The sequence below is a fragment of the Artibeus jamaicensis genome, unplaced genomic scaffold (genome assembly GCF_021234435.1).
Source record: "Artibeus jamaicensis isolate MK-2021 breed Jamaican fruit bat unplaced genomic scaffold, CSHL_Jam_final contig_471, whole genome shotgun sequence".
NCBI lineage: Eukaryota > Metazoa > Chordata > Mammalia > Chiroptera > Phyllostomidae > Artibeus > Artibeus jamaicensis.
In genome coordinates this window covers 749,130-763,379 of record NW_026521850.1, presented here as the reverse complement: position 1 = coordinate 763,379, position 14,250 = coordinate 749,130, and the positions used below count along the sequence as shown (strand labels likewise).

General features: G+C 61.4%; 1 protein-coding gene across 2 annotated transcripts; it reads right to left on the bottom strand.

Annotated features, from left to right (window-relative positions):
* Positions 1–4,620: 4,620 nt before the first annotated feature.
* On the bottom strand, positions 4,621–10,774 carry SAPCD2 (suppressor APC domain containing 2). Of its 2 annotated transcripts, XM_037127836.2 has the most exons (6): positions 10,062–10,774; positions 8,026–8,138; positions 7,353–7,499; positions 6,939–7,046; positions 6,735–6,857; positions 4,621–6,668 (listed from the first exon to the last, which is right to left on the bottom strand). In XM_037127836.2, exons 1-6 carry the CDS (start codon positions 10,657–10,659, stop codon positions 6,540–6,542), a joined length of 1,218 nt encoding a protein of 405 aa, XP_036983731.2. In that variant the 5' UTR covers positions 10,660–10,774; the 3' UTR covers positions 4,621–6,539. The 2 variants fall into 2 exon arrangements, with proteins under 2 accessions (XP_036983731.2, XP_053523649.1); XM_053667674.1 differs by having other exon boundaries at positions 6,735–7,046.
* Positions 10,775–14,250: the final 3,476 nt, after the last annotated feature.

Genomic DNA, 14,250 nt, shown 5'->3' with positions numbered 1-14,250 from the left:
CCAACCCCCACTGTTCTCGCATCGGTGACGCCCCGAGCATCAGTGCGCTGGCTGTGTGGTCCTCACGCGTCCACGTGGGTCTGCCCCGGCCCTTTCTCCTCCTCCTGCGGGTCTGGACTTGCTGCCAGCCTTCGGTCGCCTGGCTGGGGTGTGCTTTCCACGGCGTGTGTGTGTGTGGGGGGGGTCCACTTCCTGCGTTTTCATCTGGGGAAGACGTGTGGACACCCGTGGGCCCTGAGGTCACAGGTGGGGCCGCCATTCACCACCCAGGTACCTTCTTCACTTCTTTTCCTGGAACCCTCAGCCTCCCACGGAAATTTGGGAACGGCCTGCCCAAATTCCTTGAATAACTGCTGTGATTTGGTGGTGAGTACGTTGAACCTACACGCCAACTGCTGAAAAGGACCCCTTCAGACACCGAGTCTTGGACCTAAAGCCGTGGTTCATTTCTCTCCTTCCTTAGGCTTTCTCATAGGCCTTTCAGGAAAGTTTTAAATAATTTTCTCCTTAAAGTTCCCCCACGTTTTTCTTAGGTTTACTGCTTGGTACACACATACTACTTTACAGTTTTAAATCAGATTTTCTCAGGACTTTTTGGTGCTGATTTATAGAAGAAACTCAGCGGACTTTAACCTGTTTATTATATCACCAGAACCCTGTTAAATTCTCAATAATTCTAATACTGTGTCAGTAAAATTTTGAATAGCATTGCCCATAATAGGCAGGACCATTTTCTTTAGGATCAAAGAAGAGAATGCTTTCAACATTCCACCATTAAGCACAGTGTTTGCCGAGGGCTTTTTTGTAAATGCTTAGCTCCCGGCCATTTTTTACAAACAGACAGGCGAACGTGAGCAGCCACTGGGCACAGTTGGACGCTTCTGTCCACACCCCTGGCAGGCCTATTTTCTGTTCATACTGTGGATTACAGCACTTTTTAAAATATTGAACTAATATTGCCTTGGAACTGTTACAGCACAGGGTCTGGGGGTAACGGTACACTATGACCAAAAGGACCCCCCAGGTTCGAATTGTCCACCGTCAGAGGAAAGACGTCTCTCAGTGCCAGAGATTTGTGAAAAGGAAAGGAAATGTTTATTTAAAGCTATACAGACTTAGAGTAGTGACCTACCATCTTCATTAAAACATCACAGTCCCTTAGGGCACCCGCAGATGCACACAGTCCTCCCTGCTCCCTCTGCCCTAATCTGGGCACCGCATCTCAGGAAAGAAGTAGATTCAGGCTCCCGGCACCATCAGCTGTGTCGTCGGCCAGGATCAAGCCGCGTGGTTCTCCTTGGCAAAGCTGTGAAGGGGTCTTTACTCTGCCACAGCCTGGTGGTGACTCTCTGCTAAAGCTGCATGACCCTCTCCTGCCGCCTGGGGATTCGCCCTCACGTGGCTGCGGGGGTCCCCACTCTGGCCAATGCCGCGTGGTTCCCTCCTCACATGGCTGCTGCATCTGGGTTTAAATCCCCACGCCGGCCTTCCTCTGTACCCCCATTTCCGACTCCTCCTACTGTCATTATGCCTGCCAGCATTCCTGTATTATCCCCAGTTTACTGGGCCGCCATCGTGGGTCTGGGCAGGTGTGGCCCCCTGTCATGGAGCCAGTCCTCTCCAAGCTCTCACGCAGGCGCTGTAACTCGGGGGACCTGCTCCCCAGTTACATCTTGGGTGGAAATCACTTCCATCCCCCGGCTCAAGGCATGGCCACAGCTATGTAACATCTATGCAGCCAGCCAAAGGCTATGGGTACGTCCAATGACCCTGCCACGGAATAGCGGCAAAGCCGTGGCTGTGCAAAACAGCCCTGTGTGCTCCTGCCCCACGTGTCCCTCCCCCCAACTCACACCTGTGGGGGAAGGGGGAGGACATAGATATATGTATGTCCTGTATATCTCTCCAATATTTCCTGGACACCTTGAGCTCTGGAGCCCATTCCAAGTCCCTGTTTGGGGCCCCCCTCTTGGCTGCACCCTGTTTCAGAGCCCGAAGGGACCCCGCGGTGGATGGGCGGCTCATTTCCTGTGTTACGGAATGGGATGACTCTCTATTTTTCTATTGTTGCAAAAATCCCACAGGGGGGTGAATTCAGGGCCCTAAATGTTGATCTGAAACAGTCACAGGGATTCATGTCCCTGACATCTGGCTCGGACGCCTGGCGGGGCAGCCGCGGGCCTGGTGCTGTCCTCACGGTCGGCTGGGGGCTTACTGCCGGTCAGTTCCTCCGTGGGCGTGGCACTGGCGGGGTCTCTGCTCCAGCCTGAGTTAGTTTCGTGTTTTTTGAGAAATTGACCCCCTTCAAATGGCTTGGGGTGGCCTCATGCTTTCTTTTAAAGAGACTTTCGCAATTCTCTTATTTATTTATTTATTTGCTTTCAAGGATTGTATGTATTCACTTTTGAGAGAGGGGAAAGGAGGGAGAGAAACATCCATGTGCAGGAAATCCATCTATCAGTTGCCTCTCACGCACCCCCCGCCCCGCCCCGCCCCGACCAGGACCTGGCCGACAGCCCAGGCATGTGCCCTGACCGGGAATCAAACCGGCGACCTATCGGCCTGCGGGCTGGCTGGCGCTCAGTCCTCGGAGCCGCAGCAGCCAGGGTGTTATCACAGTTTCATCGTAGTCCATCTGGTTGGGGTGCAGCAGTGTCTCCCTGCAGCTGCAGTGTGCCTCTCTTTTTTAGTGTGCATTTTGGTTGCTTTCTCTGGCGTGCATTTTTCTAACGGTTAACTTGTTAACGGTTAACAGCTTCTACACCCTCCGCACCTGCTCTTCGGTGAGGTGTCTGCATACCTGCCGTGAGGTATGTATTTGGGGGCTGTGTTCTTAGTTGGTGGCTGTTATATTTTCTTGGTAAATTAAGCCTTTTCTTATTACATAGTTATTCTCTTCATCACTAGTAGTGTCTCTCGCCTTAAAAATCTACTTTGTTTTATATTAATACAACTACTTGGGTTTATTTTGTGTGTGTTGTTATATTTTAGGTGTGTCTCTCACCAGTTTTTACCTGGATTTCTAAAAACCCAAGCTGACAACTTTGTCCTGAACCAGTGTGATCTGTTCACCTTTGTGGCGATCACTAATGTTTCTCTAGTCTTACGTGATTCCTGAATTCTCCCCTTTTCTTCTCAGGGTCGACTTCTTCCTTTCTTCCCCCTCTGACCCCTCCCCCAGAAGATACACAGCGGACACCTGTTTTTTAAAACGGTTTTCTCCTAGCTACGCCAACGCACTTCCTAAAGGCTGGGTAACGCCCCTTCCCTCCTGCGAGCGAACCCCTGCGGACTCACCCCCATCACGGCCTCCTGCCCATGTGCCCGGGGCTGCCCGCCCCCCGAGTTCGCGTGAGCGTCTTTGTGATGTTTACCGCCAGTGTTCACTTAGACCCCCCGCATATTTAATGGCACGTTCTCGTTGACTTGAAAACGGGTGCACGGCTCTGGCTGGTGCGGCTCGGTCAGTGGAAGGTCCGCAGGTTGCGGGTTTGACCCCACGTCTGGGCCGGACGCGTCTGGGCCAGGCACCTTCGGCCTGGGCCGGATGGGAGCCAATCGGGGCTCCTCTCTCCTCCTCTTTTTCCGAAAGTGGTGAGGAAGCATCCTTGGTGCGGGTAGGACATATGTGTGCGCACCGATTACTTGGGAAGGTGGAGCCCGATTTCTTTCACATCCTTTGCGAAAGGACAGGCTTGCGAGGAACAGAAGACAGTGACGATGTGACTCATTGGTGACCCAGAGACCGGAAAAGGTGCCTGGGTTCTTCCCGGTCATGTGCCCCAAGGGAACCAACGGTTACACCCAAGTGAGGACACCCTGTGGGCACCAGAAACCAAGGAGCTGTGCCGCAAGCCCGGCGGGTGTGCCACCTGGGCAGCGGGCCCTTCAGCACCCTAACTCCAGCCCTACCTCCTGCTGGGGGCCTGGCCCACAACCCAGGCACGTGCCCTGACCGGGAATTGAACTGGCGACCTTCCGGTTTGCAGGCCAGCACTCATCCCACTGAGCCACACCAGCCAGGGTTCAAATTTTTTTGACAATGTTCCTATTTTGCCTTCATTTTTGAAACCTAGTTTCCCTGGGGATGGCCTTCTGGGTGAAGGTCCCGCTGTCACGGCATCGAAGGCACAGTCACTGGTGTAATGGCAGCTCCTGGGCAGGCCATTGTTTTGCCCCCAGCCTTTCATGATCTTGTGTGAGGTGTGCGGTCTTTATTCACCCCAGCTGGGGCCCCTGGTCCTGCAGCAGTTCTGGAAAAATGGGAATCTTTCCTCCCGTATTCCCCACCCCTCCCTGGCCCTGCAGGACACCCGCCCAGAACAGCCCTCCCCGCCCCGCTGGACCCGCCCCTTTCCCCCACCTGCCGTCCACTCTGCCGCCTCCCCGAGAACTTCCCGAGGTTCGGGCCACTCGAGTTTTTAATCTCAACCCCATATTTGTGTTTCTAGAACTTCCATTTGATTTTTTTAATACTTTACTGGGTAGAGTAGGAACCATAAAGACTATTCCTTGTTCACATTTCCAAGGGTCTTTTATTTCCTTAGACATTTACAAGTTACTTTGTATCCCGGTAGTTCCAGCATCTGAAAACTCTCGTCTCTGGTTTCTGCCGGGGCCTTTCCTTGTTTGTGAAGGTTTGCTTTCACCCAACGATGCTCGCTTTCCTTGCAACTTGCACTGCCTGGGGGCAAAGGCTTCCACCCAAAGCTGTCTATACCCCCGCCTGCGTCTCAGGCATTTTGGTTGTTTCTGGGGGTCCAGTGAGAAGTGGGGAATGTGGTTCGGCACCCTGCAGGGAATGGGAGCCCCCACACTTCACTGTGCCAGGTGTGGGGGGGCTCTCCAGAGCTGTCTGCCCCTCTGTGCCGGCGGCCTGGCCCTGCCAACCTGGGACCACCTCAGATCCTGCTCTTGAGGCCTCTAGGGCCACGCAGACAAGTGGATGTCACCCTGCATGGAACATCAGGGCCAAGGGAGGCCACTCTCCCCGTCTCCTTTGCAGAAGGGGTCAGCTTCATGTGGGAAGTCTCTGAGGACAGTCACCCCGGGCAGACCTGTGTCCTGTCTCCTGCCTCCCAAGGCCCCAGGCTGCTTCAACCCCAGGACGGAGCGGTGTGTGCAAAGCCCAGAGGCGGGAGGTGGGTTGTGCAGCTCCAGCTGCCGCAGACTTGGGTGGGGGCTTGTGGTCCGTGTCACTGGGGCCTGGGTCTGCAAGTGACAGGGTCCCAGAAGCACTGGCAGCAGGGATGGTGGCTTGCAGTTCCACAAATGTCAGGGCTGCATGTGGAGAACCGGAGGCTGAGCAACCCCCAGTGAGAGCGGGTGCAGGAGCGGGGCTGTCTGGGGCACAGGTCATGGACTGAGAGGGGGCTCAGATCCAGAACCTGGAGGGCAGGCTCAGCCTGATGACCGGGACCCCTCCTCAGCTGGCACTGGTCTAATGGGGGCACCGCAAGTCCACCTGGGTGCTGGTGACCGCCCCCTGGCCTTCTGGCCCTGCCCCCTTCCTGCCCCCCTCCCAGGGGGACCCGACACCAGACTCTCCCTGAGTCCCGCAGCGCCCCTTTTCTGAGCAAAGTGCTGTCTTGCAGCCCAGATCTGGGGGCTGAGCAGGAGCGGGGGGGGGGGGGGAGGCTGTGATAGGTGGGGGTGCCCACCAGGTACCTTGGGGCATTCCTGGGATTCCCGGGCTCACCACTGCCCCCTGGTGAGGGCCACACTGGAGTCAGCTGGCCCCCATAGGTGCCTCGGCCTGGTTGCCAGGTAGACCCAAGGTGCTGAGCTGGGTCACAGACCGCCATGTGGGCACATCTGGGTTGAGCCTCAGCCAGGAGGGATGACAGCTAACCCGGGTTGGTTTAGGGTCCGGAGTCTGTGTGGCTGCCCTGCCAGCCTCACTCCAGGAACCCTCAGCCATCCCAAGGGGCGGGGCGGGGCCCTGGAACCAGGCACAGGTAGACCCCACCCCTCACTCAGAGCCATCCTCACCCCCTCCATCCATTTCTGGTGAAAGACAGCTTCCTAGTCTTGGAGTCCTAGGTTGGGAGAAGATGCTCTTGGGCTCCCAGGCCCAGTCACCTGCTGCACCTTCAGGTGTTCTGCCCACCCCAGGTTCCTGAATATCCCCTCCCCATGAGACTCCACTGCGGGCGCTCAGGGGGGCCAAGAGCAGCGTGCAGGTGGTGCCCTCTGCTGGCTACTGTCAGAAGTGCAGCCGAGTGGGACCAGGGCCTTTAACTGGAGATCCCAGGTGGGAGGGGAGACAGGCCGCTGTAAACATGAGGCCGGGCAGCCACAGGCCCACCTGACCCAGGCGGCCTGACATCTGGTAAACACGAGGAGGAGTCTCTACTCTCCGCAACCCCGGCAGCAGCAGCAGCTTCAAACTGTGCCTGCACAACGGAGCCCTGCCCAGGTCAGCTCCCCAGCCCCAGGCCAGGACCAAAGGGCATCCTGGGGCGGCCCACCTGCGGAGGGGGGAGGGCTATGTCCGTGCCCACACCAGGCTGGGAGGCCCATGGCCCTGCCGGTGGCCACTAGATGAAGGTGGAGTCCAGAGGCCCAGCGTCCTGCTGGCTGAGGGCTCGGGCCTCAAACAGCTGCTTGATGAGGGCAGACTTCTCCTGCTCCAGCTGTGTGATCCGCTCACTCTTGTCCGTCACCTCCTAGCGGGTGGGGGGCAGTCAGGGCCGGCCAGGCTGCGGCCACCTCCCAGCCCGCCCGCACCTCACCTGAGTGAGCAGCCGGTTCTGCTCCTTCAGCATCAGGATGGTCTGCTGCTGCCGGCCTGGCGCAGGGGGTGAGGCAGGGACCAGGCTGGGGCCAGGGGCCCCTGAGGAAGAGGGGGGCGGAGCCTGCGGGAGGGCAGAGTCAGGCAGGTCTGGCATCTCCTGCTCGGCCTCTAAGACAGGGAGTGGGGCAGCCGGGGCACTCACTGAGCCGGCACAGGCTGCAGCCAGCAGTTCCCCCAGGCACCGGGCCACCTCTTGCACCTTGGGCAGCAATCTCCCCAGTGGGCGGGGGCTCCCCTCAGCCCCAAAGTCCTGGGAGGAAACAGGGAAGGGGGGGGTCAGAGAACAGGGCCATTCCAGGGAAAGCCACCATGCCTCGAGGGAGTACCCACAGCTGGCTCTCCTGCCCCAGAAGTTACTGCTCAGAGCTGACCAAGGGTGCTGCTGGGGGGGACCTCTCCATGGGGGGCCCCAGCACCCTGGGTGGAGAGACAGCTACTGTGCCCCGAAGAGGGGGGCAGTCCTATACCTGCCGGGGTGCTGGGCACAGGTGGGTGGTCGCTGGGGGCGGCACAGGTGGGTGGTCGCTGGGGGCGGGGGGCGGGCAGTGTCACTCACGGAGCTGGCCCTGCTCTGGCCCAGGCGGCGCTGGCGCTCCTGCACTCGCTGCAGCTGCTGCTGGTACCACTCACGGCCCCGGGCCATCATCTGCAGCCCCTGCAGCAGCACCTCCTTCTCCTGCTCCAGCTCCGCCATCTGCTTCAGCTGCCGCGAGCAGGGATGCACATGGGCCAGTGAGCACACACGCGGTGTGGCCTGCACGCACCTACCCATGGGCACGCCTGTGTGTGGTCCCTCACATGCCTCCGCCCCGGGGAGCAGAGCCCTGCTGCCCCTCCGGGGGGCCCGGCCTTCTCAGCCCCTGGACACAGGTCTCCTCAGGGAACACAGTGAGCTAGGCCCCTGAGCAGAGAGGAGCGTCAGGCAGCAGCTGGGGTAGGGGTACTACCAGGGAGGGGCCAAGCCCATGGCCACAGCACACCCACCTCGCCGCCTCCCTGAAGGACCTCCTGACCTGACTGCGGGCCATTCCATCCCTCGGGTGGATTCAAGCCCGGGTGGGGAGAGGTATTCGGAACTGACCCCCTTGCCTGTCGCGGGTCACCCCCAGAACCCAGGCTTGGCTGCCCCCTCCCAGGCAGAGGGGTTGTCCAGGAGACCAAATGTGGGGGCTGAGTCCAATCCTAGGCAAGACAGACAGAGCCCCAGAGCCCCAGGACCCCCCGCTCACCAGGTCACAGTCCACTCCGTGGGTGATGGTGTGCCTCCGCCGTTCGCCTCGGGCACGGGGGGCCCGCCGTGCGTCCCCCACGCCTGGCTCCCAGGCCCTGCAGGCCGCCGCACCTGCAGCAGATGTCCCGGCCAGGCTCACCTCCAAGTCTGCCTAGTCAGGTGGACCCCCGCGGCTGGTTTCCAGGGCCATCGGGGCCACACTCCCACCACCCCGTGAAGCAAAACTCAGCCCAGGCCTGCAGGCCTCTGGACCCTCTCCAGACACTGCCCACCTCAGTCCGGCCACAGAGCCTCGGGAAGCACACCAGCCTGCCCACACCTCACCTCTGTGCCTGGCTGGGGTCCGGTCCCCACTTGACACCCACCAGCTCTCCTCACGCCTGGGGCCTGTGGCTGCATGTCCACACAAGCCACATATGTGTGCACATACATGTGCAGGGTGTGGGGGGAGACGCTTCTCTCCATGTACTGGGCCTCAGGGGTGGGTTCCTACAGCCAACAGGTGGGGGCATGGGTGGCAGGGACCTGACGTGCCCCAGGTGGGGGTCGCAGCTCGGTCAGTCCTCGCCTGTGTGCAGACACAGCGCACTAAGCGGGAACAGGAGCTTCCGCAGCCCACACCGCAGCCAGAAAGCCTGGGTTGCCTGTGAGAGGCTCCTGGAGGGCCGGCCGCTCCTTGGAGTCCGGGGAGCGTGTGCAGGGCCTCCTGGGAGGGGAGGATGGGGTGCCGGTGCGCAGGGGCCCCCTCCTCTGGCTCCCTCGCCCTACCCACCACAGCAGGCTCATCTTCAGAGGCCGTGGGAGTAGGTGGGTGATGCAAGCTGGGGTGCAGGTGTGCCCGGCAGGGACACATCCAGGGGGCGGCAGAAGGTGGTATGTGGGTTGCCAGCCAGCCCTGGCAGACGGGCTCTGAACAGCCCTAGAGTTCGCGTTCCAGCCTGCAGTGCTGTGTGGCAGAGAAGGCACAGGGAGAGGCGGGGAGAGGCGGGGACGCTCCAGAACGCCTGGGCCCGGTCTGCACCACCAGGTCCACAGGCAGACCCAGGCTACCCTGCAACGGCACACTGGACGTCGACGACCGGGAGGCAGAGAGCAGGGCGGGGGAGGGTGGAAGAGGCTGAGGCAGGGGTCCGGGGAGGCTGGCAAGCAGAAGGCAGCACCGAAAAGGCTGGAAGCTGCCATCCTGCAGGTTCTGCTCCCAGGGCAGGCATGGGGGCCTTCAGCCATCTCTGTCCCTGCCCACCGGACCAGAAGCCAGGTCCAGCCCCAGGGGCTGGGCATCCCCTGGAGCTGGACAACCCCAGGGGCTGTGGCCCGTGTTCCTTCCCAGCCCCACAGGCCTCCAAGCCCTCCCCCCCCCCCCCAACCAGGCCAGGTCCTCCTGCAGAAGCAGCCCCCATCTGCCAGGAGCTCAGCGGGGACAGTGGGCCCAACCCTCTTGGCCCAGCCATCAGACTGAGAAAGGACCCAAGTAGGAAAAGCAGTCCCCTCCACCGTCCAGGAGACCCTCTTGTCTACATGGGAAGGAAGCGCCTCTGCCTTGGCCAGGGGTGTCCAACCTGCGGCCCAGGGTAGTTGTGAGTGCAGCACAACACAAAGCCATAACTTCACCTAAAACATTGAGACTTCTTTTGTCATTACGTGTTGCAACGTACTTAACGCATGGCTCAAGACAACTCTTCTTCCAGTGTGGCGCAAAGGCGCCAATAGGCTGGACACCTTTGGGCCCTAAGCAGTCACCAGGGATGAAACTACGGCCAAGGTGTCCCCAGTGCCCAGCGCATGTTTGGAACAGAGCGAGTTCCTGGTGGGGTTTGCGGAAGTCACCCACCAGCCCCTTGGCCCTGGTGGCCTCACTCTGTGGTAGGGAGTACACGGACAGGTACGAGGCCTCTTTCCCTTCCAGGCTCAGGAGCCCAGGAAAGGCAGCCCGTCCCCGCCCCCGGTGGGCGATGCACGGGCGGCACCTCTCTCGCTCCCGCCTCAGGTGTGGACCGGGGTGGGGCGCTACGAGGCCAGCTGCCCCGCACTCACCAGCGTCGGCGCTCGGGCTCCGCTCCAGCGCCGCTCCCTGCGGCCTCTCCGGCTCTGCGAGACCAGGCGCCGCCTCAGCCGGGCCGCACAACTTTTCTAGACTCCGGGCGGTGCCTCCGGGGTCGGCCGCTGGGAGGCGCGCACCCAATGGCAAGGGCTTCCTCTCAAGGACCGTCCGCGGCTCGTCTGCGGGCGCGAACACTAGGCGCTGGGGAGGAGGCGGAGGCTGCGGCTGTCCCCCTGGGCGCTCTGGGCCGCCTCCCCGGGCGGGGGCGCGAGCCGGGCCTCGGGTGCCTCGGTCGGCGCTCAGTAGCGAGGTGCGCAGGCCGGCCACGAAGCGCTCGAAGGTCAGGTAGCCGCTGGCCGGGGCCACCTGGCGCAGGCCCTCGAGCACGCCGCGGGGCAGCTCGCGCGCGTCGGCGCCCTGCCAGCGGGACTCGATCTCCCGCAGGTGCACGTAGCCGCGCCGTCGGTCGTCCAGGATATCAAAGAGGGTGCGCAGGCTCTGCAGGAAGGCGCGCGGCAGCCCCTCTGTGCTGGGCTCCGGGGGCACGGCGGGCGGCGGGCGGCCCGGCTCGGCCATCGCGGATCCTGCCATGGGCCCGCTGGCCGGGCTCCGTGCTGGCCCGCCCCAGGCTGAGTCCCCGCGTGGGCCCCGGCCCCTCGCGGCTCGACAGTCGGGGGAGCAGGCGCACGCACCCCACAGCGACAATAGCTGCTACTTTTTGAATGAGCCTCCTCGTGGCGTCAGTGCTCATTAGCATTCGCGGCGGCCATTGGCTAAGGCTGGCTCATCTTCTCCCTGATTGGCTGAGAGGCCGCCAGCCGGGTTTGATTTTTCCGGCCGAAGGGCCAGCTCCCAGGGCGCTCCCGCCGCGATGCCTGTAGGAGCCGGGGCCGTGCGGAGGCCCAGAGCTGGTAGGGGCGGCGTCCGCCCACTCCTTCTTCCTCCCGGCCTCCTTGGGTGAGGGAAGGAGACCCAGGGGACCTTCTGATCTCCACCGCCATCACACCAATCCTGTCGCCGCGGCTCATACCTCTCTCGGATTGGCCGCAGGGCTTACCTCTCCGAGGGGCGGGGCCTGGCGTCCAATACAAAACCTGTCCCCAGGTGGCCTATTGGGGTAAGGCTGGGGAGTACACCCTCTAGGGACCCACCTACTCCCTAGCTCCCCTGGGCACTCTTCGCTGAGGGTCTTGAGCACAGACACCGCGGACTCTGGAGCCTCTTTCTCTTGCCACAGGTGGGCCCCAAGAGGATTGTGGGCTCCAGCCAGCTGGGCGCTTCCCCTCACAGAGGCCTCTCTGTCCCCACTGCTGCTAGCCCCTCCCCCGGTCCCTGGGGGCAGCCTGGCCTTTCCTGCCTGTTGCAGGACAAAGCCACTTTTTGCTGTGTCCCCAGATCCCCATCTGGTGACCAGCTCGCCTCACTTCCCAAGGTCCTCTGCTCCAGACTCTTCCTTCCGATGGACACCCCCTCCACCTGCTCTCTGAGCGCTCATGGCCTCCTCAGGCCGGCCAGGCAGCCCTGCGTGCCCTGGACCCTTTCTTTCCAGCCAGATCGTCACTGTCTGGTCAGTCCGGGCTGGCCCAGGAGGCCTGGCCTGCTGTCCAGCTCTGGACCCCGTCTCAAGGAGCTGCCCAGAGGCTGTCTGCCTGGAACCCCCCACCCTCACCACTGCCTGTCCTCCAGGCCCTGCTCTGGTCCCCGTGCCTCCCCCGAGGGTCTTCCCAGACCTTCCCACACCATGAGCACCTTGCCATGGAGCGTTCATCTGCCACTTTCCAGACACTGTTCATCTTCAGGGGTAAATCCGTGAAGAGTCACCAGACATCCCCTCCCACACAGGGTTCACCTCGGCCCTCCGGCTGGCCTCCCTCAGGCCCACCTTGGGTGGCGTGCCTACCTGGGCCCCTGTGTCTTTGGGCCCCAAGGCGCTGGGTGCCTGTGTGTCAGTCCACAAGGGCAGCTGCCCTGGCCAGGGAGTGTCCTGGGTCCCCTCTTCTCCCTTGAAGCTACCCATCAAACTCAGGGGTCCTCGTGGTAAGGAATCTGGGGGGCCTGAGAAGCCCCCTAGAGCCTGGCCCTTCAGTGGCAGGACCTGCCGAAGTCCCAGGATGGTATCCAAGCTTTCTGCCCTGCGGTTCCCCTCCCCCTCCTACTCAGCTCCCAGCACCCCCACTCTGTCCTCCTGGCCCAGGATACCTGGCATCTCCTCACGTCTGGGCCTTTGTGTGTGGTGGCTTTTCTAACACGAATGCCCTTCCCTGCTTGCTCCCAGCTGATCACTGGGCTGGTCCTTCAAAACTCCACTCAGACACCTGACCCAACCCTGAAAGTCAGCCTAGGTGTCTGTACTCTGACCTTCAAAGCCTGGTGCTGCTTTCTGTTTGCTAAGGTGGCTGTCTCCCCACGAGCCCCTATGCTCTCTGGGAGCAGGGTGGGGCCACCCCAGACCTAGCATTGGCCTGGCCCATGGTGGGTGCTCAGTGGATGGCGGGCACATAGGGAACCTTATCCTGGAGGTCACAGTGGAGACGCCGTCCTTGTGTTGGAACACCAAGCCAGAGTGAGGGCTGAAGTCAGCTCTGTGGGGTTAGCGTGGGTGTGGAGGCCAGTAGCCCGCAGTGCCCAGGCCAGGCTGGGGCCGGTGAGCCTGAGCTCAGCGTGCAGAGGAGTCTGGTGCTGTGAGGACGGCAGCCCCCACTGACTTCTGGCCCATGAGCTTCCTTATGGACCTGGCCAGGCTCTGGAAGAAGGTGCAGGAGAAACGAACCGGCGCCGGCCCAGGGCGTGGAACTAGGGTGCGGCTTCAAGGCCGTCCCGGCCCCGGACTCTGATCACTTCCTCCTTCCAGCCCCCTGTCCGACCTGGCCCGACACGTCCCCAGCTGTAGCCTTCAGCCTTGCTGTCACCTGGGGGGCTCCTCAGAGCCCCTGGCCAGGTGGGTCCCCTGTGATCCTACTGCTTTTGGGGGCACCATCCAGATTATATGCATGCTGTGCCCACCTGGAGCTTCCTGGAGGTGGGCAGGGGGACAGGCCCCTCTGTCCCTGCCTGACACTGGGTGTGGAGTGAAAGCGGGCAGCTGCCTCGCAGCCCCTGAGCCTGTCCCAAGGTTCTCTGGTCTCTCCTTCTGCGACAACCACCAGCAAGCCATGGTGGCCTCTGGGCCCTGCTCCCAAGCCCTTTGGATGAGGTCCTCTGACAGAGAGAGGTGTGTCCTTGGCCACAAGCCTGCCCTTGACCGGCGGTCCGGGGGGGGGGGGCTTGCCCACTGCTTCCTCACTGGCACACACCCCTGTGTGCACCCCTGTCTGCCCAGGAGGGCCCGTTCCTTCCTCTTGGTTCCGTAGGTCCCTCTGGCTGCACAGTCCCAATTGTCCAAACCCTTCCAATTGCAGGCCCACCTTGAGGCAGGGTGTGGGGGTCACCCAGACCCAGACAAGCCCCAAGTTCATGTTCTGATACCTACCTTCAGAACACTTCAAGGGCATAAGTGCAGGGGCAGTAAGAGTTCCCGTGGACTCTGTTCTGGGGTGCAGAGGCCGCTCTGCTGGTTCCCCACACCCCCCCACGCACCCTCTACCTCCAGCATCTGCCCCAAACTGCTCTTCCACTGCCACAAAGTATTGAAGCAGACTAGTCATTCATTCATTCATTCATTCATTCATTCAGCTAGCACTCCCTGAACACCTGCTGTGGCCCAGTCACAGGCTTGGGACCCGACACTCATTCAGTCAGTCAACAAACACTAACTGCCTGCATCCTGTGTGCTGGGCATTAGCCTGCCGTGATGGGCAGGGCAGTGAGCCAACAACCCCATCTCCTGTGGAGTTTACTTCCGGGCCAGGTGTTGGGTCTGGCAGCAGAATGTGCAGGAAGGCAGGAAGAACAGAGAAGTCTGGGAGGGTGCCCTCTGAGGGGACGTGACCTGGGCAGGTCTCCACAAAGAGGTGGCAGAAGCAGAGGCCTGACAGAGCCCGGCAGGAAGTCCCGGGACTTTCTGGGGGAAGAGTGGTTATTCAGGTCGGAGCCACAGCAAGTGCAAAGGCCCTGAGGCAGCCTCAGAACATCCTTGGAAGAGAATGAGTTCCAGGCACACAGAACTCACAGGGCCTCCGAGGGAGCTGGGAGGGCCTGCCTCCTCACCCCAGCAGGGCTCGTGGGGTAGGAGGGGCACGATGT

Bases quoted from the DNA above. Each gene is read 5' to 3' on its own strand.
- SAPCD2 (XM_053667674.1), bottom strand. From the start codon at position 10,659: ATGGCAGGATCCGCGATGGCCGAGCCGGGCCGCCCGCCGCCCGCCGTG. The intron at 7,500-8,025 runs GTGAGCGGGGGG...TGCTCGCGGCAG, and splicing joins ACGGAGTGGACTGTGACCTG to CTGAAGCAGATGGCGGAGCT. The intron at 6,669-6,734 runs GTGAGGTGCGGG...CCCACCCGCTAG, and splicing joins AGAACCGGCTGCTCACTCAG to GAGGTGACGGACAAGAGTGA.